Genomic DNA, 27,202 nt, shown 5'->3' with positions numbered 1-27,202 from the left:
ATGTCGAGTAGAGTAGCGAGAGAGAGAGAGAGGGAGGGTGATTGAGAGAGGGAGAGAGAGAGAGAGAGAGAGGGTGATTGAGAGAGATTGAGAGATTGAGAGAGAGAGAGAGAGAGGCAGAAAGACAAGACAGAGAGAAACAAAACGAGAGAGAGACACACACATAGAGAGAGAGAGAAAGAGAGAGAGAGAGGGAGAGAGAGAGAGGGAGGGGGCATACTAAACTTAGGCTGCTTGCCTACAGTTAGCTCCGCTTGAAAACAGACACTAAGCTAGTTGACCGACATTTTAAGTCCTAAATCGACGATTTTAGTCGAAAACACTTAGTAAACTTCGAAAATCTTGAGAAGTATTTATTCTGCTTCCATTTAATGGAAATGAATAATTTTTTTATTCTTTGTGTGAATGCCAGATGTGAAACAATATACTAAGTTTTGTAATGGCAGACATTTGGGACAGAGATTTATTCTCGAAGTATGAAGAAGAGTGGGGGTTAGCTTTACGCCATTAAATCTCCTACAGGTGTACCACCTAGCGGATTATCAAAACTTCCCTTGCCAGTAGGAGCCGAGCGTAAACGAAATGAAATGAAATGGGGTTTAACGTCCTACTGTTCTGCTCCCATACTGGGCTAATGAAGACGGGCATACGCCATACAGTGTGCTATGAGGGAAATTTCGCCCGGGCAGCGGCACTATCGCCTTCTCTTATATCGAATTCCATCTGCCAAGGGACCCTTTACGTGCATTCCAATGTATACACGGGACCTCGGTTTTTCGTATCATCCGAAGGACTAGACAGCTGAATCTTTTAAGTGCATGCCAATGTATATACGGGACCTAGGTTTTTCGTCCCATCCAAACGACTATACTGCTGTCCTGCACCACTGACAAGGGGAAACCACGTCGGAAAATCCCGCTAAACTTTCTCGACCAATGCAGGGATAGAACACCCGACCTCCAGGCTAGCGAGCAAGCGTCTTAACCACCTAACCACCGTGACTCCCAAAAACTCTTATGGGCGTAAACAATCTCATGGGTTCTTAATGATACAGACCGGAACATTGTAGTCATAAGTATCCAGGAACCAACGATTTGGAACTCTACTGACGTATTTGAAAGATCAAAAATTTTTAATCTTTTTATATTCTATCTGTACCTGTGCCCTTTTGTTTTATGTTTTTAAATTTTATTATCTTGTTTTACCAAATATTTTCATATCAATTTTTAATGATATTCTATATATTTATATTGTTTTACATTGTGTATTTATAATCATATATTTTCACGACACAGTGTAGATTTACAAGCTGCATTGTGACGCTATACGAATTCAATAAAATTACTATAAATTATTAGCTGGTCAGCATGTTTGATCAATGCTTGTATATTTAAATAAATATACTAATTGCCTTTGCGAATAGCTCTCCAGTTAATATTCTTTGTATCGACTAATCGTACACAGTCCTCAACAAAAACCCTATTTAATTTTATTTCATTTCATTTCATTTCATTTCATTCTATTATTTTAATTTATTTTATTCTATCAATTTATTTCATTATTTGTATTTTATTTCATTTTATTTTTTTTATATATATTTTATATATTTGTTTTATTCTATTAATTTATTTTATTTGTATTTTATTTCAATCACCCTAGCTAATAACTCTTCTCAAGTTAATATTCATTGTAGAAGTTTCATTTATAGGCTAATCTTACACAGTCCTTAACAAAACGAAAAACACAAACTTCTTTTTTTTCATCTTCTAGTTTTTTTTGTCCTCAACAAAACGAAAAACACAAACTTTTTTTTCATTTTCTAGCTTTATTTATGCCTGCTATGTGTCATTGTTCTTAATTAAATCTATCGGGTCTGAATAAACTTCAAAACAACACACGGGAACCATCGCCTATTGTATGTATACAAACTCCCAACACTCGGCATTCCGCGGCTAAATCAACTTCTATAAACACATTTCTTCCACCCAAAGTTCTAAAACAAAAGAAGTGAGGCCGATTCAGCGAGGTAAAATAAAAAAAGGCGTGTTAGTTAAACGCCAGGAGTGTCCAGATCGGTGACTTTAATGAACAAAGAAGTTGATACAAAACAAGCGCTGTAAAAGACACAGGGGCGTGTCGTGAATTGTGGTTTTTGGTTTAAAGACAAAATGTACAGAATACAAAGGCTGGACGTGGAACAACACAGAGACGATAATCAGACATAATTCACGAGGATGGGTTCCGCTAATCCCCCACTTACATCACAAGGTGTGTTAACAAGACAAAACCTGATAACAAAATACACAAATAAACAGAGTTAATCCAGCGCGACAGCCAGGTGGCGTGGCATGGCGTGGGAACATGCCCACCTTTATATGACGTAATACACAAATGGCGATGAATATAAACATAACATTTACTTTCAAACTCTTTCTTTTATTTGCAGAAGTCATTTTTTTTATTTTGTTTTAATGATTCCAAGAGGATGTTCACGCATTAAGTTTAAGCACGTTTATTCACAGTGGCGCTACACCTCTCGTATATGGTGGGTGGGTTGCCGAATTACTTACGTGTGCGCGTTAGATCATAGGGTCTGTCATTAGTGCTGTGGTGTCGATTCCACGCTTCAACATGACAAGGATCACCAGCCTAACCTCGTGTGTTTACTCCGGATCTTCTAAAGACCGAATACGCGTAAGCGAAGTACTGAAATAAAATTGAACCATATATGTTAATCCCGAAATGTGTCGAGTGAACGTTAAACCCAATTTATTTATCTCAATAACCTCTCGTATAGCTGGGGGGGGGGGGTTATTGGCTGAATGGTTAGCGTGTGCACGCTGTATCATAAAGTCTGTCATTGAGTCAACTGGCGTGGTTTCGAATCCCCGGTTGTTCGTGACAAGGAGTAGGGTCGCCTGTTGAACCTCGTGGGTTTTCTCCGGGTCCTCCGGTTTCCTCCCACTGCTAAAGACCCCTACGCACAAGCGAATTATTGAAATAAAAATTTCAAAAACATATGTTAGTCCCGAAATGACCTAGTTTGTGTCGAGTGGACGTTAAACTCCATGTCTCTCTCGTAGCTTTATACATTGCGTATAGGCATACATACTCAATATGTATTTTTTTTACCATTGGTGTTGAAGTTACTAGGGTGAAGTGTTCTACGCGTGAGCTGTTGAACATACGTCCGGTTATATATGTAGGCCATGGGTTCGACATCCGGGATTGTACTGGACGATGAGTTAATTCACCATCCCAACCTTGCAGGTTTTATTCCGGATCTGCGCACGGAAACAAATTAACGAAAACAAAGTATGCCCCCTCTCTCTCTTTTATACTTCAAATCATTAACATAATCGTATTAAAAAACACCACCACCACCGTTCATACGATCACGGATAACCTACCGTTACATTTGTTGGAGACCTTTTGCCATTTAGGTACATGTACAACTAAAACATTTACTACGAATTTCTCCTTTTCTACTTTCCTTTGAACTTGACACACGACACACGAAAAATTGTTTTCTTTTAAAAGTCGTTCACGTTTTTTGAATTTTTATTGAAATCTTTAAACTAACGAAATTTACCTTCCTTACAAAATCCTGAGTCATCATGTTAACAAACAAGAAAGCTATACGAAATGAAGTCTTCGTGGTAGTCGCAAAATAGATTTGGCGTAGCCTAATATAAAAAAGTTTATCTACTTGATCTTGAATTGAGACACGCCAATTGTGTGATCGTTAATGCATTTGCGAGAGACACACCCTCTCTATTTTCAGCAATTCAAAGGTTCGATAGAAATGATGCATGTATGCCGTTTGGCGCGGCGAATACTCCTTTCAGCTTTTAAACGACGCATGACCAAACTAGATTTCCCGAACATCTAAATTGATAAATGTGTTGTTTAATTAAATAGTAAAATAGATTCTAACCATTTCATCTTGGGAAAAAAACCAGTTATATATATATATACGAATGCAGGATAGGAACGATGATTTTCATTAAGATTCTATATCTCCATATTGATGTGCTGTAGTGAGATTTCACAGTGCTGAAGGTTCGATAAGCACACGGCGAGGGTATGGGTAGCCTACCGAGAAACTGTGGGCATATGGAACCTGTAAATGGCATTCCGACTATTTCGGGTCTCAGACCACCTAAATTGAGCCAAAGCAGTCCCCCACCACACCCCGCCCATCCCCATAGAGATTAGTATTACAACAGGGCTTAAGATAAACTATATTACAATAGGGAATAATATTACAATAGGGGTTAGTATTGCAATAGAGGTTAAAAGAGTGAACTAATTAAGTTTTTGGAATTTGAAATTATCCATTTTAACGTCGTTGCTGAAGCTGTCCTACCTAATTTGAATAATACGGTTTATTCCATCTATTTTTAGACCAGGAACTGTTCGCTAACCGCTACTCAACTTCTTCATGTTCTTGTTCTTCTTGCTCTTCTTGAGGTGACGCACATGCGCTAACCATTCGGCCATCAAATCCCCATTTCCTGTCGTACTTGTTACATATTCAAAATGTCTGCTTTTATCATATGCCTCAATATAAAGCCATATTCTTGAGTTTATGGGGCAGATATACAAGCAAATAGTTGGTCCAGCGCATCACAAAACCTCTCTTCGACACTGCTTAAGACGGACAGCTGTGTTATTTACCTAACCCTGTGACAGCAGCAGTAAGATTTTATCAAAAATTTGATTAACGAAGATGTTACATTTCACGTGTTGTAAGTCGTCCGGTCCAAAACATGTTTCAATATTTGTCTGACTAAGTGACACTGAGAAAATAGTTTCTCGTCACGGGTCATCAGTTGCTCCATGGTTCATTGGTTATGTTTCTTGATTCTTGCCTTGGTTTCTGGTAGATTGAAAATTTATTTCTCTTGAATTTGAAATTAGTTACATTCTTTTACGATGTGAATATGTGGATGACTTTAAACTAACTAACACACTAAATCACTAGTTTGCCATTCTAATAGACATGGCCGAATGGTTGGCCGAATGGTTAGCGCGTGTGCGTTGTATCATTAGGTCTGTCATTTAGTCAACTGGTATGGTTTCAATTCACCGATTGGACGTGACAAGGAGTAGGATCGCCTGTTCAACCTCGTGGGTTTTCTCCGGGTTATCCGGCTTCCGCCCACTTCCAATAAGCGAATTATTGAAATTATATTGAACCATATGGTAGTCCCGAAATTACATAGTTTAGGACGAGTGGACGTTAAACCCCATCTCTCCCCCTATATACGTGTTACTCAATAATTTTATTATTCGTTATTAGCGATTTAAAAAAAAGATACCTGTTGTCTTAGATATTAGCAGATAATCATTATATATGCCGTGAATGCGTGATATTTGATGTCATTCATGTTATATTTAGCCAGTAAATACCAGCAGGGTTAAACAATATTTGTAAAATAAATACATGGCGAGAAAATATCAAATATAACATAAATATGACTCATTTTACTCAAATAAAATCTTCGCAAAACACGGCATAAAATCTCTACATATGATCAGAAGTGCGAAATTGTTAAACAAAAATTGTACAAGACATTTCATAAAAACTCGTCACGGGGCACTTAAATACATTGCATAAAATAGATAAATGAAATTTTTCGAATGTTGGGCGATATGAGACATTATGAGTTAATAAATAACATGTTCACTATTCGATATTATATGAGTTAATATATAACATGTTAAATATTACATATTATGAGTTAATATTATATGAGTTAATATATAACATGTTAAATATTACATATTATGAGCTAATATTTAAATATGTGTTATGAGCTAATATTTAAATATGTTATGAGCTAATATTTAAATATGTTATGAGTTAATAAAAAACATGCTAAATATTACATGTTCTGAGTTAATATATAACATGTTGAATATTACATGTTATGTGTTTAAAAGTAAAATAGTACATGTTATGATTTAAAATGTTAAATATTACATGCTATATGTTAATATAATAGACTGTACGGACATTAAAAAATCTAAACCCACCTCATTTCATTTCAGACATATTAAAGCTATTTATATATAAATTAGGTCCTATTTCATATTAATTTTATCAAGGATCTAATTACGTATTAAACATCAGATAAGTTTACACTTGATTTGTATGTAAATCCTAGAGAGTTTACTTCTTTAAAATAAACTAATTTTCATGGGTTGCTTTGCTGGCTAGCGTATAACGTCTGGTTACACAGTCGACTTGGGAGTTGAGTGGCCGAATGGTAAGCGCGTGTGCGCTGTATCATAAGGTCTGTCATTGAGTCAACTGGCGTGGTTTCTATTTCCCAGTTGTATGTGATAAATAGGATCGTCTGTCCAACCTCGTGGGTTTCCCCGGGTCCTCCGGTTTCCTCCTACTGCTAAAGGCACCTATGCGCAAGCGAATTGTTGAAATAATATTGAACCATATGTAAGTCCCGAAATGACCTAGTTTGTGTTGAGTGGACGTTAAACCACATTTCTCTCTCTCTCTCTCTTTAAAAATTTGACAGATAATGATCTATGTACTTGACAGAGGTATAGCAGGACATGATTGTCATGTCAGTTGTAAAACTCTTCAACATTAATTGATATCTACGAGAGTTTTAAATAAGAAAAATTTGCATAGTGTCAGTCAACAAGTCAGTGAAAGAATTTAAATAATTTTCATCGATTCGATCTGGCGTTACAGTGTACATTATTTGACATTGAAGGTCGAAAACTGTTGTAGCCAGTCATCTGTATTAAACATACATTATGCAAGAGCTAAATCTGCCTATTGCAGGTCTTTCTTTAGGCCTGAAATGTTTTCTAAAGTATTAATGAGACATTAATTAACTGATCCAGGCCTTAATCAACTCCCGATGGCATCGCTAGCCTGCGATATTTATTTAATTAGGTTTCGATTTGCTGTCCTACGCGCAAGCGAATTATGTTAATAAAATTAAACCATATGTTTGTCCCGAAATGACCTAGTTTGTGTCGATTGGACGTTAAACCCCATTTCTCTCTCTCTCTCTCTTGATTTGCTGTTCGACTTCCATTCATGATTTGATCATGAAATGGATAATCGAGACTATGCTTTTTATCGTACCGACTTTAGTAATGATGATCGAGACTAGGCCCAAAATTCAATCGCTAAAATCTTGGTTCAGAGTGGACCAATTCGACTGAAATTTTCAGCAAATTCCCTTTACATTATCTAGTTTTTAACTATTATAGTGCGAACTGCCAGCTCTTGTTTAAAAACAAGCCAATTAAATTTAATCTTTGAAAGGTGTTTTTTTTTCATCAATTATAAAGGTAAATCGCTTTGATCTCTGGGATATATTCTCTGTCCGGAATAACTTGCGGTCTGAAAGTCGGAACGGCTTTGAATATGTACAGGGGAATTTGGGTTATTCTTCTAAAAGTTTTCCTTTAAACCTGTTACGGGTTATTCTTTCAGGGTAGGTTTTTTTCCGTATGAAATAATGATATAAAGTTTTTCTTACTTGAATTCTGGGATATTCTCATTTTACGTACATGTAAACATAGGCGGTTTATAAGCAAAATAAAGTCCTCTATTTCGGTTATGCTGGGGAAGAAAAACTTCAGAAAAAAAACCCTCGAAGGAAAAACCTCGGTTTTTCTTTTTCTCGAGTTATTTTCTTTAGTCATTTAGGCCCTTTAGGCCCTCCGTCCTGCATTGGTTAGTGTGTGAGCGACCTACTCACTGGGTGCGATCCCGGTTTTGCCGAGAAAGTTCCTCGTCGGGCCCTCCGCCCTGCTTTGGTTAGTGTGTGAGCGACCTACTCACTGGGTGCGATGTCGGGGTTGCCGAGAAAGTTCCTTGTCAGGTCCTCTGTCCTGTCCTGGGTAATGAGTGAGCGACCTACTCACTGAGCCACAACGTCTCCCAGTTCAATTTCTAAATGTCAGTGAAACAACTTTAATTTGTGTCTAACCACTCTACACACCTAACAACCTTAATTTGTGTTTAACCACTTGTCAAATTTTCGTCAAGAGGTTTTTTAAATTGTAAAAGCCGTGAAAACTTTGTTGATTTATTTGTTTGCTCACTACCTGTATTTGTTTATTTTTATGTCGTTAAACTCTTGTGTTTCAACTCAGTAAACATCGCGAGATTATGCAAATTCTTAAGATCGAGATGAACTTGTTACAGACGGAGTTTTTCCCAAAACGATTTTTTTTTTAACGTCTTAATGGCACGATCTAAATTCTTTTTTTTTCCTGTTTAAAATATCTACTTGTATTTTAAATTTTGGTTATTCTTCGGGCGCTATCTATGGGATAATTAGCATTTCTTTCTGAAAGATAAATTATGTAATTGTTAGCTAGGTTTTAGATTTGTAATTGTTTGAAAGTTTTGTTCACTATAGCTTAAAGATCGATTATGTAAGAGCTAAATCTGTCTATTCCAAGTCTTTATTTTGGCTTAAAATGTTATATAAACTATTATTTAGACATTTAACGATAATCGCGACTCCGTTTATTATCATAACAATGATACCTGAGAATCGAGACTATCTTGTTAAAACTTCAATCACTCATAACTTCGCTAAGGATAACGTAAATTAATAATTTTTCTTTATCTATTTTTGAACTATTATAATCAGAACGGCCAGCCCTTGATTTAAATCTTACATCTTTGAAAATTTTATGATGAAATGGCGTTAACAATTTAACAATCTAATAATGAAATGGCTTTAATAATGAAATGGCTTTAACAATTTAACAATCTAATAATGAAATGGCTTTAATAATGAAATGGCTTTAAGAATTTGACTTTATGAAATAATATATATTTTTGTTACGTCTTTCTTGTTATCATATTTATATATACTTGTGTTTTCTTTTTGCGTGACAAACCTCGTGGGTTTTCTCCGAGTCCCCTGGTTTACTCCCACTGCTAAAGACCCCTACGCACAAGCGAATTATTGAAATAAAAAAAATAAACCATATGTTAGTCCCGAAATGACCTAGTTTGTGTCGAGTGGACGTTAAATCCCATTCTGTCTCTCTCTCTCTCTCTCTGTCTCTCTCTCTCTCTCTCTCAACATCTAAATTAAAACAGTTAAATTATTATTAACTGGACTGGTCGCTATTTCCCAGAGGTTAAAACCTACCTAGCTTAACGTATTGGGTTTACAGAAATAGTAATCGAAATAATGAATCATTTCAGCCTCAACCAAATATTATAATCTGTCACTCAGAAAACCACAATCCACTTGATTTGATATTCATAGTTTATTTATTGCAATGTCTATAGTTTGTCTGCAGATCGATATTGTCGGGTTTGTTTTGCGTGTAGTGTGGTGCCCCTGCACTTTACCGGGGCATCGTATTGAAATGGGGTTTAGCGTCCTCCTGTTCTGCTCTATCCAGGCTAGTGATGCCTGACATGAACCATACAGTGTTCTATGAGGGACATTTTGCCCTGATTGTGGCTACTCTTATTTCAAATTCCAACTACCAAGGCTTCCTTTGCGGGTACGCCAATGAATAAAAGGGACTTCGTTTTAAAGAACCGTCTAACTAACAATATGCCGCTTATAAAGTAACTCTTGTCTTGCAACCACCTCGCGTTCACACCCTTCGGCTAAAGGTATCCCTGGGCGTTTTATGCGTCCGCTTTCACTCAACAACATCCCGCTAATAAGGTAACACTGTCTTATCACAACCCCTGGTTCACATCCATCCGCCATCTTGTAATTAACTCGCGCGCATTTTGTTTGTATTTGTCTTTACTGATTTGAAACAAGAATTTCAAACTTGTAAAAACTTTGAGGTTTAAGCGAGAATCGTCCAAGTTAAAATTAAGTCTAGAGACAAACAAGTGACACGTTTCCTTTCAGTTTAAATCTTAAACAATCCGCCATGTTGACATCTGATAATCTGACTGGACGACGTTACTGACCGCTACTGAACAGAGCTGGAAGAACACTTGACGGGTCATCCAGTTTAAAGTGCATGTTTGAAGGATTGAAATTATGTTTCTGAAATCTGAAAAATGTAGACTGGAGATGTTATCATTATCACCAGCGCATTTGCGAATAGAAGACATTACTGACCATTAGGACGTTAAACCCCATTTCATTTCATTCCCATTACTGACCGGTACTGGACACTCAGGAGGAGGCGTGGGCTGGAGATCTGTACGGGTCACCGAATTTAAAGTGCATGTTTGAGAGATTGAAATTATGTTTCTGAAATCTACAATTGTAGACTGTGAACATTAGTACTATCCTCACCGCTATTTATGGAGAGGAAATTTGCCTGAATTTACGGTTTCTATCGGAAATTTGACTTTTTGCGATATTATTACATTATTACGTGCTTGTGTATTATCATATTGTACATTTTCACCCGAAAGAGCTTTATTCAAATTTGCATATTTAAGTATTATAACTACTGTTCTCGTGATAATCAACTTAACAATATAAGTTGTTGGGGATTAACCACTTTATGTGGGCTATACTATATACCGGAAAACACCGAAAAACACCGGAAAACAACCGGAAAACACCATGTGATACTGGATACCGGAAAACACCGGAAAAACACTAAATACCAGAAAACACACTAAATACCGGAAAACACCCAAGAAACTGCCAGTTCTTTAGTTAACGTTTATTAACTATAAACTTCTTTGATTGGCACATAGTAATTGAACATATTAACACAGGATAAACTCAGTAATTGTGTATCCATAAAATTGTGCCTTGTGTTAACTATAAACTTATTAGAATCTTGACCAGTTGTTTCTACTTTTAGTTCAAGCCCCGTATAGTATACAGACTGATTATTAGACAGAGATCGACCCTATATTAGTATACTAAACCAGCGATTGTTGTCCCATATACCTGTTTTAGTGTTATTTAGTTATGTTTTAAACGTTGAAATTATGTTTTAGAAATTTAAAACTCTTGATGGGAATGTTACTATTCTTCCCAACGACATTTGTGGATAAAATATTCGCCTGAAATGTTCAGTTTGTATCGGAAAAGGAACTTTTTATTATAACGATGTATTCCTTTTTCTCTTAAAACACCTTAAATTATTTTCAAAAACAGCTATTTTACATGCGTGAAATGTTCAGGCGTTACAAGAGAAAGGGAAAGAGAAAAACCAAAACAACAACTGAAAGTGACTTTTCCATCATAATCCAGAAACAAATGGCCACTCGGATAAAAGTTCGAGAAGGCAATGTTCGGCTGGACAATAGTTCAAGAAGACAATGTTCAGCCGGACAGTAGTTCCAGAAGATAATATTTGGCTTGACAGTAGTTCCAGAAGACAAAGTTTGGCCGGACAGTGATTCCAGTCGGATAATGTCAAGCCGTAATAGTTTGTTCAAGAAAGAAATGACAAGTCCCACTCAGGTTCTAAAGTTTAGCCGATATATGGGTTCACGTGAAAATGTTTTTCAGTAGGATTATGGTTTCAGAACAAAATTCACTAACTCGGGCATCACCCTGCACTTTTTGTTCCTTTCCCGTGAGACTCAATGGAATTCGGCAAGAGATATGACAGATTTTCGGGGCATCACAAATCCTCCTCCAATAAGGCAGCAGAAGTCTTATCTATTTAGCAACAGCGTATGGAATTTCCTTTAATGTCCAGTCTCTTAAGACTAAAAGTACAATTAAACATCAATTTACTTTGTAAACCTATTTGTCTGCTTTAGTTTCCTATTCCGGGTTTCGCGCTGACCCGTGTGACAAACTATGACCAGGCCTTTGAACTTGTTAAGAATGGTCTATGAAGTATGTCGCCATGTTTGTTTTACTGCGGTCCTGTTCGATACATACTTCCGCCATACCAAAGAGAAGTAGAGCCGGGCTCAACTGTTCTGGGTGGGGATGATTAAGTTTATGTAATGAAGCCTCGGATCAATATTCTAAGAAAACAAAATAGGATTCTGGTGTCATTCTTTACGGGTTTGTGGACAGGCGTGCCACGAGCACCCAAGAGGTTGGATTTAGTTCCGTGATTAACCGAGAAGCAAATGTTGACCATGTTTTCTTATATTGTTAGAATTTAAAAAAATATACATCGATTTCATATCCGATAAGAATGTAAAACAACCTCTATCCTGAATAAAACTGTCCAATAGAGAGAGAGAGACACACACACACACACCCACACACACACATATAAACTAGGTGATTTCTGGACAAACACATGGTTCAACTTTATTTCAGTAATTCGCTTGCGCGTAGGGGGCTTTAGCAGTGTGAGGAAACCGGAGGACCCGGAGAGAACCCGCGAGGTTGGACAGACGACCCTACCCTTGCCACGTACAATCGGCGAGACGGAACCATGCTAGTTGACTCAATGACAGACCTTACGATACAGCGTTTCGCGCTAACCATTCGGCCGTTCAACCCCCTAGACCAACAAATAGTAAGTTGAAATGATCAAGTCGGGAAGAAATAAAAGTATGGACATTTACATAAGCGGGACTGTGGGGGCGGGGAGAATTGTATAACGCGTGGACTTTAGATCATAAGATCTGCCATTGAATCAAGAACTTGCACGGTTTCGATCTTATGTTTGTATGCGACCATGAGTGCAGCCCTCGGGGCCTCCGAATTCCTGCTACTGCTAAAGACCCATACTAGCAAGCGAATATTGAAGTAAAATTGTATCATGTGTTAGTCCCTTAGTTTGTGTCCAGCGGACGTTAATCCCCGTCATAACGGCAGTTTAAATTTAAACATTATGAAGAGCTAAATCTGCCAATTGCAGGTCTTTCTTTAGGCCTCAAATGTTATCTAAATTATTAATTAACACAAGACCATAATCAACTCTCGATGGAATCGCTAGGCTGCGATATTTACTGGATTATGATCCCATTTGCTGTTCAACTTCCATTCATAATTTAATCATGAAATGGATGACCGAAACTATGTTGTTTATAGTACAGACCTTAGTAATGATGATCGAGGCTAGGCCGAAATTTCAATCTCTTAATACGCTGATCATAGTGGATGAATTTGACTAAAATTTTCAGCAAATTGACATTACATTATCTAGCTTTTAACTATTATAGTGAGAACTGTCAGCTCTTTATTTAATCTCCCATAATGTATCTTTAAGATTTGAATTTAGTGACAGGTACGTAGTAGATTGTTGGATAGTATCCGTCTACGCTAACTTATCGTAAACCATGGAATGTTGAAATTACCTTTACCTCAACATTGTCATATACGTATGGACATGTTAGTATGTCGAAGGCTTGTCATTCAGGTAGACAAATCAACACATGGAATCTAATTATACGATCACCTTTATTTGGTCGACATCGTCAAAGGGTTGCCGTTTCTTTAAAGATGGTCGCGTCTATGGACAATGCAAAGTGACTTGATAATCTAGGGGATATACGGATTAACCAGACCTAAAACCTGGTTATATAGAATAAGACACAAGTCCTAATTGTTCTTTTGTTTGACAGAATCAACAATTAGTTTAACTAATCTGTGGACATAGATAATCTAGTCTATTTTTTACTTGTTCGTCAAGACACTGAAAATACCACAAGATCAATGAAACACACAATGGACAGGGTCACCGGTGACCGCTTGTTTTGGGGGCTAAAACTGTTCAATTTTTAGATCTTCAAGGCTTTGATAAATAAAAAAAATTTAGTGACAATCTACTCGCTGATATCTAGTGGATATCGCTTTACATGAATTTGATTGCTCAGCTGAAAAGGAACTACTTTTTTTATTTTCAAAGAACAGTTCATTTTTTTATTAAAAGTAACTTCTGTTTTTATTAAAAGTAAATTCTTTTTTTATTGAAAATGAACTATCTGTCTTTAATTGATCTTGATGGAAACACTGGGTCAATATAAAGGACTTTGCAATGGTTGAATTGCTGTAACAAAAATGATGTATCACTACGCCGTAATGTAATCAGGTTTAATAAAATTGAAATGTATGGCAAAGAATCATATTTATTTATTTGTGCATGTAAGAAAGAATTGGGTGATAAATAAAATCTCCTACTCGTCTTTTTTGATATCAAAAAATATCAACACTCGTCGATAAAGTAAAAAAAACCTCGGCAGAGCCTCGTTTATGTTTTACTTTATCGACTTGTGTTGATATTTTTTGTTATCAAAAAAGACTCGTAGGAGATTCTCTATATAACACATACTTATGGAAAAACAGCTACTTATTTATTTGGGCGACGTTTTGAAGAGTATTCAGTAATACAAGAATACAGAAAAACTATAACAATAATTCCTGAAACCACGCAGGCCAATATCACCTGCTCAGTTGGAAGTTGATAAAGAAACGACGGAGCTCACTATATGGCGTATGCCCGTCTTCAATTAGCCCTGTTGGCACCGACAGGTAGGACCTCGACCCCCAAGTGATTTGATTTCATATCATTTAGAACAATTCGTATCGTTACCGGGGAGTTAAAGCTAATTGTATTTACCTTTGGCTCCAGAAGAGGATTGGGAACGGGGAGGGGGTGATTTTTGAAAACAGTGAATCCTTTAATCCATCAAAAAATCTCGGGCATCGTTGCGTTGATTTAATAACATAGCATGACTGTGTTCTAATCCTTTAAGCAGGAAATAATTCAGGTTTGTAAAGAGTGTCGTTGCCATGGCCACGAGACAGAATCACACACATTTAACATATTATTTCTGTTAAATATCTCCAGACCTTGGAAGCGCGTTTCAAATGCTCTAGAGATAATCCGTGTCAAGGAGCGTTAATCCGAGTGTTAAAACGGCAAATGTTAAAACAATTGGGATTAAGGTCGGACACGACAAAGGGATTAGGGAACAAGCATAACTCAACTATAATTATTTGTCGAGGCTTTCGTCCACTGGATGTCATGAATTACACCCTTGTTGTTAGTATAGGTTTTAACAAAAATAAACACATTTCTACAGCCGTTAAAAAACCCTTAAGTGCCTGGACCAGGGTCGTATATAGATTGCGGCCATTGTCGCCATTTTGTTAGCCAATCTGTAAGATTAATAGATCAATATTTAGTACAAATTTTGAGTGTCGGTGAAAATGAACGGAATGGTAATATTCTTTAAGTGGCATTTAGTAACTGGGCAGATAAATAAACTATAAACATAGACCTACTCATGGCAAAGTACCTGTTTTCCATAAGTATGTTTATAGTTTATGAACGGAATGGTAGTTATCCATAAGATACATTGGGTCAGAGGCATAAGATAGATAGAGCCAGGTTAATAGATCTCTAAGGTTTAATAGATTAACATCCGAACAAAACAATATTAATCATGGGTGTCAATGAAAACAGACGGAATGATTTCTATATAAGATGTAGGGGATCAGAGAGAGAGGGAGAGAGGGGAGAGAGGGGGAGGGGGAGAGAAAGGAGAGAGAGGGGGGGAGGAGAGAGAGAGGGGGAGAGGAGAGAGAGGGGGAGAGGAGAGAGAGAGGGGGAGAGGAGAGAGAGAGGGGGGAGAGGGGGAGAGAGGGAGGGGGAGAGGAGAGAGGGGGAGGAGAGAGAGAAGGGGGAGAGACAGGGGAGAGAGGGGGAGGAGAGGGGGGGAGAGACAGGGGAGAGAGGGGGGGAGAGACAGGGGAGAGAGGGGGAGGAGAGAGAGAAGGCGAGAGAGAAGGGGGGAGAGGAGAGAAAGAGGGAGATAGAGACAGAGAAGGAGAGAGAGTAAAACGTCTAATCGACACAAACTAGGTCATTTCGGGACTGCTATACACTTCTGTCTCTGATCCACTGGTGGGTTGGATGGCCGAATGGTTAGCACATGCGCACTGTATCATAAGGTCTGTCATTGAGTCAACTGGTAGGGTTTCGATTCCCTGGTTGTACGTGACAAGGTGTAGGGTCGCTTGGCCAACTTCGTGGGTTTTCTCCGCGTCCTCCGGTTTCCTCCCACTACTAAAGACCCCTACGCGCAAACGAATTACTGAAATAAAATAGAACCATATTATAGTCCTAAAATGACCTGGTTTGTGTGGCGTAAACGTTAAACCCCATCTTTCTCTCTCCATTCTCTCTCTCTCGCTCTCTCTCTCTCTCTCTCTCTCTCTCACTTATGTCTGAGAATGCTTAGTGAAACCGGGGCCTGGCCTGCACTTTAAAAGCAAAACCTTGAGTTCGTTGGCATCTTGTCTGCGATATCACCTCGGTGGAAGCGGACGTAAAATACAACTAACTAACAACAATTCGTTGGCATCTAATAATAAACAATTTAAGATATTTTCTCATCACTGTATCAAAAAATAAAATATCATATCCACACTTACCGCAAACAAAATCAAATATTTATCTGGCGCGAAATTATCATTGTCAAAGGATCACATGCAACAGCATTTCATTAATCTCTTTGTTGGCATGAACCAACCTAATTCTTTGTAAGTTTCCCATAGAGATATTTTCGGGTACAATATTAATCAAACAACAAAAGATTAAGAAACAGTTCGACACTGAATTCTCATCGGTCCATCAAGGTCAACATATTTTGGGGAGTGTTCATATACTTTTTGTTTTTAAAGTCACGACAACCACAGGACGAGACAATAATGTTATCCCTTTCTCTATTTAGGGATCAAAATACGACCGTTGCCAGGAATTTGCCCAATCGGGTCTATTTTGTAAAACTTGTAAAACGTTAGACTTTTTAAAAGAGATAAATATTTATAGAAAATATTAATTGTATATATCTCAATTTCTTTTGAATATAAAGTCTGTGATATTTGCAATCTGATTAAAACACAGATCTTATTTCGTTTCGTTTTTATAGTTCAAAATTTCGTTTTACTTGTCTTTACTACACTAGAACCTGGAAGTGTTGTTATCATTGAACGTGTTCTGAATGGTGTGAGGAATTAGCCAATAAAACGGTCTGTTACGACGATCCTTAGGCGTGTTTTACACGGAACTGTGGGTAATCTACTAGTAACTTCAATGCTGATTGGTTAATCAAATGTCTGACGTCATAGGGTCAAAAGTCGCTCGTATGAACTCTGACGCGACCTATCGCCTACGATTTTTAACGTAAAAATGATTAAAACACAAATTCTATTTCGTTTCGTTTTTTATAGTTCGAAATGTCGTTTTACTTGTCATTACTACACGGAACTGTGGGTATTCCACTAGAAACATCAACGCTGATTGGTCAATCAAATGTCTTAAGGAATAGGTTTTAAAAAATCGCTTGTGTGACCCCTGACGCGACCTTCCACTACAACTGGCCAGATCGTCATGTAGTGGAAGCCATAGGAAGTATATAAAAAAACGAAACTAAATATAGATCTGTATTTTAATCAGACATGAAAAGCGAAAATGTAGAAAATAACAATTTGAATGATTATAGGGTCTCGGGTTCTATTGTGGGTGTGTGTATGGTCTGGAGTTGTATATTTGAGGGGGGGGGGGATCACGTGGCTAAGTGGGTAAGACGCTAGCTCGATAGTCTGGAGGTCGAGTGTTCGATCCCTGCATTGGCCGAGATTTTCCGGCGTGGTTCTCCCTTGTCAGTGATGCAGGACGGAGGGGCTGACAAGGAAAGCTGTCTAGTGCACGTAAAAGATCCCTTGGCAGTTGGAATTCGATATAAGAGTAGGCCGTAGTGCCGCTGTCCGGGCAAAATTTCCCTCATAGCACACTGTATGGCGTATGCCTGTCTTCATTAGCCCAGTATAGGAGCAGAACAATAGGACGTTACACCCCATTTAATTTGTGTATATTTGAGTTGTGTTGTGACATGTTTGAGCTGTGGCCACAGTTTAATAAGAAAATTTAAACTAATCGATTGGAGAGGAAATATTTAATATTGAAATAATAAATAATACGGGTGCAGGTGGTTAATCCACAAAACAACCAACAACACGTATCACATCAGATGACGGCAGAAAAACAACTATTTTATAGTTATTTTTCACGCCTTTGTGATGGACATTTCGACTTCAGTAGAGACTTGTGGCACCCCTTGTGGAATCAGCCAAGGGATTTGGAAATCTTAGAGAGCAATTAGCGTTGTGATGATCTTTGCTGGTCGGGATAAAAAAATACATTTCGATTTGACGTTATGTGTTATGTGTGGTTTAATTGCCAAGAGCCATTGAAACAACACGAGGGGCGTTATTCCTGACCTGTTGTTTCAATATATTACGCAATGTCTTAAGCTCGGGATCATTAAACGACTTAAAATACAGACACCCCGCACGTGCTTTGCAATGAAATACGTCACGCGAGTTCAAAATTTCAACTGATATAAATAGTGTACGCTTGGCACATTGCCCGTACCAATATTTGAATTAATGGTACGCCAACATCAAAGGATCACTTCATATTTGTATTTTAATTGTCCCCTCGATATAAACTAGGCCTTTCCGGGGCTAACACATGGTTCAATGTTATATTTATGTTATTACAGGTGTTATCATGTACATTATACCTATATTAATTATTTCTATGTTGTTTCAGGCAGAGGCGTAGCCGTGAAATATATATTGGGGGGTTGGGAGGGGGGCGCAAATGAAATTATATAAAATGTTTACAATCTCTGACGGCGGATGTAGCGCGATAGGGAGAGTGTGGGAGGGTCCGACCCCCCCCCCCCCCCGAAAAACAATTGGGGGGGGGGGGCATGTGTGACGGCCATGATTTCAGGTGTTATCAAGTATATTTTAACTATGTTATTTCAGGTGTTATCAATTATGTTATTTCAGGTGTTATCAATTATGTTATATCTATGTTATTTCAGGTGTTACCAATTATGTTATACCTATGTTATGTCAGGTGTTATCAAGTATGTTATACCTATGTTATGTCAGGTGTTATCAAGTATGTTATATTTGTGTTATTTCAGGTGGTAACAGGTATAAAACAGGTAGAAGTAAGAATAACCAGGTTTGATAATCGAGATGGTGAATTACAGAATAATTCATGCTGTGATGATATCTGCGTGTGTAAAACGGTCATGAAGATTTGTATATTTTATAGAAATCCTAGTGAATGTGCCACTAGCTACGTTACTAGTGATAGTTTGGGTAAGTTTGGCCTGAACCTCCCCTACACCCATAACACTTTACTAGCTAAGTTACTAATGATAGATTGGGTCAGTTTGAATTACCCCCCCCCCACTCCACCCATAACACCTTACTAGCTACGTTACTAGTGATAAATTGGGTAAGATTGAACTGAACACCCCCCCCCCCCCCCGAACCCATAACACTAGTGATAGACTGGGTTAGTTTGAATTACTGTCCCCCCCATCTCCTCTCCACCCCACTAAAAACACCTTACTAGCTACGTTACTAGATTAGGGTACGTTAGAACAGTACCAGACATTTCCCTGTATCCACAACCCTTGGTAAGGATTGGGTAAGTTTGAAAGGTCTACCCTTGGTAAGGATTGGACAGTGTTTAGATCATGATCAAACTTAATACACGGATGTTTCGGCAACATTTGAAGGGCAAGTCTGGGTGATAAAGACCAACCAGAGACGAAATAGAATCAAAAAAGTATCCCGATTGAACGGCTAAAATGGTTATACTCGTACAATACCCTGGGTTAGCTTTTGTATGAATAAAGGTGGATAATTGCATGTTGCAATCATTATTTCAAGAATACTATGGTAACCAATCATAATTAGTAATTGTCATTTAAAACTACAGTCCATTTTACGACATTTAGGTTTTCACGAAAACACCATTTTAGTATTATTTAGTTTAGACCTAATTGAGAAAATTATAAGTTAACGATGGGGGCTTCTTTTAAACAAGGGGGATCACGTGGCTAAGTGTGTAAGACGATGGCTCGCTAGCCTGGAGGTCAGGTGTTCGATCCCTGCATTGGTCTAGAAAGTTTCCCCTTGTCAGTGGTGCAGGACGGAGGTCCCTACAGGGAGAGTTGTCTAGTCGTTCGGTAGGGACGAAAAACCGAGGCCCCATGTATACATTGGCATGCACGTAAAAGATCCCTTGGCAGTTGGAATTTGATATAAGATTAGGACAAAATTTCCCTCATAGCACACTGTATGGCGCGTGCCCCTCTTCATTACCCAGTCGGCGCTGAACATTAGGAGGGTAAACCCTATTTGATTTTATTCCATTTCAATATATGTCTCTAGGAAACGGAAGCAAAATCACGGCACTATGTAAATACAAGCATAAGAATACTTTGTGGCCAAAAATACACGTTTAAGAACCTTTTATAAAATACACGTTTAAGAAAATTTTGTAAAATACGCGTTTAAGAAAATTTTGTAAAAATACACGTTTAAGATAACTTAGTAAATACGCGTTTAAGTTTTGTAAAATACACGTATAGGATAACTTTGTAAATAAAAGTTTAAGATAAGTTTGAATTGGAGCTACAATGGGTTAATGATTACTGTTTATTTATTCTGACAAATAACATTCTGTACCTACCCCACGTTATCAAAGGCTACAATTTAATTAAACAAACTCTTCGATTTAAACCGGGGTAAAATAGTTGAAATACCAACGCGAGATTGCCTAAACATTCGGGAGCAAATTTAAATGACATGAACATCGAATAGGACTTGAAGAAAATAAATAAAATAGTTCAACTCCTAATCCTATAATTGTATCGTAGGTTTTAAAATTGTTGAGACATCGCACTTTAGTTAGGATTAAATAGATCAATAAGCCAGTCAATGAATTTGCTGTTCCTTAAAAGATTCATTATGCAAAAGCTAAATCTGCCTATAGCAGGTCTTTCTTTAGGTCTGAAATGTTATCTAAATTATTAACTAGACATTTATTAACATGACAAAACCATAACCATTTGATGCCATCGGATGCCTTCGATTTGAATCCGATCTATTGCTCAACAGCCGTTATGATTAAACGTAAAATTGGATAACCGAGTCTTTGTGGATCATCGTAAGGCCGGTAACAATGACAATCGCGTCTACTTTGAAATTGAAATGAGAAATTCCCATCTCAGCGTGAAGTAATTTGACTCTAATTTTCAGCATATTTAATATACATTATCTATTTTTTAACTATTATATAGAGAAATGTCAGCTCTTTATTTAATGTTACAAAATATCGCTTTAATTTTATGTTTCGGATTTGTTTCATTCAATGATACCTAAACTACCAAGAGCTCTTAAAACGGGAGAGTGTTGAACGTAAACCAAATAAAGTATACGATATATGATATCCCACATTATCATTCTTAAATGAAAAAAAAATGTTATTCGTTTAAAATCAGTATTTATGTGTAACATATATACGATATCATCCAATATCATTCTTAAATGAAAAAAAAGATGTTATTCGTGTAGAAAGAGTATTGAGGGTTAAGGTTGTGGCAATTTTAGGTTAAGTCACTCTGTATCAGGGACCTTTTTTGCCCCTGCCCCCTCCTTTCTCCTTTCCAACATCTAGATGATTCAGTTGTACTATATATGTTCTGAGGAATCAAAAATCTTTTAAAAGGAACAATTAAAAAAAATTATGCATAATTACCCATTTCAATTTTGAACTTTGATATTCATGCCCCCCCCCCCTAAACACTTATAGACCCTATGGCGGAGCAACAGCTGACACCCACCCCCTCTTGTGAGGCCTGTTCTGTATAATGAACAAAGACAAGGGCTAGGTTTAAGAATTTGGGGGAGATGTTAAGTCTCCACATAAGCACTGGCCCAGGATGATGAAAAGTTAGTTCGTGATATTTCCTATTAAAAATACATACAATATATTAGATTTATATACAAAAGCGATTTTACTGTTTTTTGGTGTTGGTGGCGCTGATGGTCTTCCTTCCTTAGTTTGGTTCAATAATTGTCATTCTTTACGGAGCAATCGTAAAAGTAACTTAACGAAAAAATAACATTTATTAAAGGCTAGATGACTCTTTTCCGGTGAGTCTTTGATGGTCTGGGGTGACTCTTGGGGCACTAAGTACAAAACATATATTTTGAACCGCTCCACTCCTGTAGTGCTGATTGTTAGACGCCATTTGTATTGTGCAAACTTCCTTTCGAAACAAACTAGATCACACTTGGACTAACATAATGAGCATGGTACAAACAAGGGGTCTTTAGCAATGGATGGAACAGGAGGACCCGGAAAAACCCACGAAGTTCGGCATGAGACCCCACTACTTGTCACGTACAATTGTGGGATCGAAAGCAGGCTACTAGATAGACCTTTTGAACTAAAGCGTACTTGTTAGAACAATCTGTGTGTGAATATATCTTTTTTTTTATATTTTAGGTGGTAATGTAATTGTTGGATCACGATCTGTCAAACTCGATAAAGAACAATTAACTGACGTAAGTGAACTTCTAGTATTTGAATTATTCCTAATGTTATTATGAACGAAAAACAACACAACACAAGCAAACAAGGACAGTTAATGTCACAGTGGAGCAGAGAGAGAGAGAGAGAGAGAGAGAGAGAGAGAGAGAGATAAATGGGGTTTAACGTCCACTCGACACAAACTAGGTCATTTCGGGACTAACACATGGTTCAATTTTATTTCAATAATTTGCTTGCGCGTAGGGGTCTTTAGCAGTGGGAGGAAACCGGAGGACCCGGAGAAAACTCACGAGGTTGGACAGGCGATCCTACTCCTTGTCACGTACAACCGGGGAATCGAAACCCCGCCAGTTGACTCAATGACAGAGCGTATGATACAGCGCAGCGCGGACGTGCTAACCATTCGGTCACCCCCCGCCCCAGTGGAGCAATTTCTTTCCCTAAAGGTTTATTCTCTTTTTAATAAAACGGTAAAACATGTTTTATTGGGTAGAACGATATTTTCTGTGTTATGTCAGGTTCCCACTGTCGTGCGATGCATTACGATGAGATTGTCCCGGTTGAAGCTACGATCTGCTGCGTGTAGATACGTTCGGATACGTTTCAATACGATCAACACGATTGCTACGACTGACCTTAAATATATGATAAGACCTGATAGCATCACCACGATTATCCAATCGTAGCACGAATCGTGATAGTGGGAACCTAGCATTAGAAACCTGCAGCACGATCCAATCGTAGCACGAATCGTGATAGTGGGGACCTAGCATTAGAAACCTGCAGCACGATCCAATCGTAGCACGAATCGTGATAGTGGGGACCTAGCATTAGAGACCAGCAGCACGATCTATCCAATCGTAGGACGAATCGTGATAATGGGAACCTATTATTAGTAATCTCCCCGTTGTTGTTTATTCGGCTATACAGGGGTTGGGTGGCCGAATGATTTGCTGTGTTACATTGCGACTTAGTTTACAGACATTTTAACAAGAAATACTGTATAGCAAACATGAGTGCGATTAAACAGCCTTATGAATATGCGTTTAGAAAAGTGAATCATGACACAAACACGGCTATAAGTTCCATTGCCCACGCGTAACCGGGAGTTTCGGTTTTATGTGGTTGATTATCCAGAATTTTTGGCCAAGTCAAGTAAGAGTTGTGCCCCTCTCCGCAATAAATCCCATAATTCTTGCATTATTATAAACAAACATGAATGGTGACGGCGAATTAGAATAAATTAAAAATACATAGATTGGTCCACGAAGCGAGAAATTTTACAGTGAAAAAAATTAGGAGTGTTGGATATTTCACTGGCAATGGAATCGAATAGATTTTCTGAAATGGCATTCTTAAATTAATTTAATGGACGTCGACTTCTTGTTTTTGGACTAGTTACCCTCCTTAGACGTTGTTTATGATAATGTAAAAGACCGGATAATCTAACCATTGACCTGTTATTCTCAAATGTTGACAACGCATCCAGACCAATTAATTTTCTGGATGATAGAGATTACAGATAAAGAAACACTGAGACATCTCAACATGATACAAAACCCTGGTGGTCGATGAAACTTCCTCGATGTGTTACCGATGGAGGCTGCTAGAACTACAGGTACGGCTTCTGGTGCCGTGGTGTTTGTTCCATGACAAATGCAAAATACTGTTTGAAGATTTCAAGAGTGTGGTGTAATGACAAATGCAATCTTTTAATATTTCAGGACTTTGGTTTAATAATACAAATGCTACACAATGGAACCCGTGGTGAAGAACTTATCAATCAATATAGTATTGATCTTAGTGGTATGTATCAATATATTTTATCAATCAATATTAATCTTGATGGTATGTATCGGTATGTTATATCAATCTATATAGTATTGATCTTATTAGTATGTATCAATATGTTTTATACGTCACAAATTAGATAATTGTGATACTGATTCCAGATAGCAATATGATTACAATACAGATCTATATTTCATTTCGTTTTTTTTATACTCTCGATGGCCTACACTACATGAAAATCTGCCCGGTTGTAGTGGAAGGTCGTGTCAGACGACATACAAGCGGCTTTTAACCCTATGGCGTCAGACATTTGATTAATCAATCCTATTTCGTTTCGTTTTTTGTAGTTCAAAATTTCGTTTTACTTGTCTTTACTACACTGGGATCTGGAAGAGTTGTATATAACCCACTTTCTGGATGATGTGAGGGGTTAGCCAATGAAACGATCTGATAGAGCGAGTTTTTGGCGTGAGGTGCACGGAACTGTGGGTAACCCATTAGAAACATCAACGTTGATTGGTTAATCACGTCTGACGTCATAGGGCCAAAAGTCGCTCGTATGACCTCTGACGCGACCTCTCACAACAACCGGTCTGATCTTCATGTAGTGTAGGCTATCGAAAGTATAAAAAAAAACCCAAAAAAAATATAGATCTTTATTTGAATCAGATTGTACCGGTGCTAGTATATATTATATTTTATTGTTGTTTTTACAGATTTAACAACCGGTGCTAGTATATATGAAACCCGATATTCAAACATGGAATCATCTGTTGGTATTTACCCACAGAACAAGGCCACGTTACAAATACAAGCCAGGGTAAGTATTTTATCATATAATCCGGATGTAAAATAAGTTTGTTGTCAGTTGGGGAACATCTGTGAATGCATACAAATTTGTCAATGCATACTATTCTGGCAAGGTATACAAACTCCGTGTAAAACAAACACAAGCGAGCAAAAGATGAATATTTTGAAACTTTCAGTCCAATTACTTAATTCTGGGCGAAATCATGAATGTTTGAAGATTTAGTCCTGATGGTCGATTGTCATTGCTAAGATAAAAAAATCGAAGTCTCGGTTTTTCCAGTTTAACGTTAACTGATTAAATGGCGCTGTTGGTTTGATCAATCTGATGTCCTAGAGAGTTAAATAGATGTCATGTCAATAAATTTATATAACATTTGAAGAAGCCAGAAAACAGAGAGAGAGAGAGAGAGAGAGAAATGGGGTTTAACGTCCACTCGACACAAACTAGGTCATTTCGGGACTAACATATGGTTTAATTTTATTTACATAATTCGCTTGCGCGTAGGGGTCTTTAGCAGTGGGAGGAAACCGGAGGCCCCAGAGAACCCACGAGGTTGGACAGGCGACCCTATTCCTTGCCACGTACAACCGGGGATTCGAAACCACGCCAGTCGACTCAATGACAGACTTTATGATACAGCGCGCGCACGCTAACCATTCTGCCATCCAACCCCCCGCCAGAAAACAGACCAACAATAGACAGATTTGGCTCTTAAACAATCTGGTTAAAACACAGATCCTATTTCGTTTCGTTTTTTTATAGTTCAAAATATCGTTTAAATTGTCTGTACTACACTAGGATCTGGAAGAGTTGTTATATAACCTGCGTTATGAATGGCATGAGGCGTTAGCCAATGAAACGGTCTGTTACGGCGACTTCTTGACTTGCGATGCCATCGAAAGTATAAAAAAAAACGAAACGAAATATTAGATCTGTACTTTAGTCAGATTAGCACATACATAATGTATCTTTAACTGGTGGGTGGGGGGCGGGGAATGGCGGGGGTTAGATTAAGATATACTGGTGTCCTCTTAAATGCCCAAAAAATCATTCAAGTGATAATAAAATAGAATAATACAGGTTACTTTTTACTAAAAAATGAACAGTTATAGGAATAATGAATGGGCATTTACGATTTCCTGCCGTTTAAAGGGAGATAATACCAAGCTTTCCCCATTCACGATTTTTCCTGTCGCTTAAAGGGAGATAATATCAAGCTTTCTCCAAGTTTCCCCTTTTATAGATGTTTCAATGATAAAACCATGAAACTAAGAACAAAGGGTACTTAAGACATTTTAAGATCTGCAAGAAGGCGGTTACCTTTAACCTTTAAGGTTTTTTGACCCAACCACTGAACCAACTTAGTTCATTTAAAATTTAAAATTAATTAAAGGGTGATTGGATTACATTGAAATTAAGAGATAATATCCCTCGCCTCTCTTGATCCCTTTAGTAACAACCCTACGTAAGAATACGATATACTCCAAGTTTAATGGTAAGATTATTAGAATTGTATAATGCACAGCCATAAGAAGCTTTTGAAACAAATAATTTTCAATTTGACAATACGGTTATATGGGCACTGTTCAAATTGGATCGTATGTAAAATATTGTACTCTAGTTCGTGCGCAAAATATTCTACTGTAGTTCGATAATTCGTGTGTGAAATATTCTACTCTGAGTTCGACAGAGCTTTGATTTGCGAAAATTAGATGAGTCTAGGATCATTTTAAATTCCATTTATGTATTCTCCTGTTGAAAATGATTGGATCATTAGTTGCGTCAACTACATTTAACAGTTAAATACCAAGTCTTTTCTTTATATTTATATTGTCCTGGCAAGCGACAACGTATAGTCGTTCGGATGTGGCGAAAAAACAAGGCCCCGTGTACACATTTGTTTACATATTAAAGATCCCTTGGCAGTTGGAATTCGATATAAGAGTAGGCCGTAGCGCCTCTCACCGGGAACAATTTCCCTCATAGCACACTGTATGGCATATACCCGTCTTCATTAGCTAGTCGGAGCAGAACAGTAGACGTTAAACCCAATTTTATTTCATTTTATTTCTAGTTATATTGTGCTGATAATTATTATGGACGAGATTGTACTAGAAAATGTATACCCGATCCTGATAGATATGATTGTGATGCCGATGGTAACAGAGAATGTAATAATAACTGGACAGGACCCAACTGTGATATTCGTAAGTAAAATATTTGTCTCGATCATTCCAAAATATCTCTGACAAAATAACACTAATTTGCATTAGGTGGCAAGGGTCACGTGGAGAT

The 27,202-nt window shown here is 37.7% G+C and overlaps 1 protein-coding gene across 1 annotated transcript in view; it reads left to right on the top strand.

Moving 5' to 3' along the window:
• Positions 1 to 27,202, top strand: part of LOC126822574 (neurogenic locus notch homolog protein 1) — a 60,205-nt gene that overhangs the window by 12,609 nt on the left and 20,394 nt on the right. Inside the window, exons 2-6 of the mRNA XM_050551512.2 lie at positions 18,875 to 19,055; positions 22,261 to 22,319; positions 24,030 to 24,111; positions 24,813 to 24,916; positions 26,982 to 27,114. Of these exons, the coding sequence (XP_050407469.2) occupies positions 18,875 to 19,055; positions 22,261 to 22,319; positions 24,030 to 24,111; positions 24,813 to 24,916; positions 26,982 to 27,114 (559 nt within the window). The remainder of the gene's footprint in view (positions 1 to 18,874; positions 19,056 to 22,260; positions 22,320 to 24,029; positions 24,112 to 24,812; positions 24,917 to 26,981; positions 27,115 to 27,202) is intronic.

The sequence above is a fragment of the Patella vulgata genome, chromosome 5 (assembly GCF_932274485.2).
Source record: "Patella vulgata chromosome 5, xgPatVulg1.2, whole genome shotgun sequence".
NCBI classification, from domain to species: domain Eukaryota; kingdom Metazoa; phylum Mollusca; class Gastropoda; family Patellidae; genus Patella; species Patella vulgata.
This window is presented reverse-complemented; position numbering and strand designations above follow the sequence as displayed.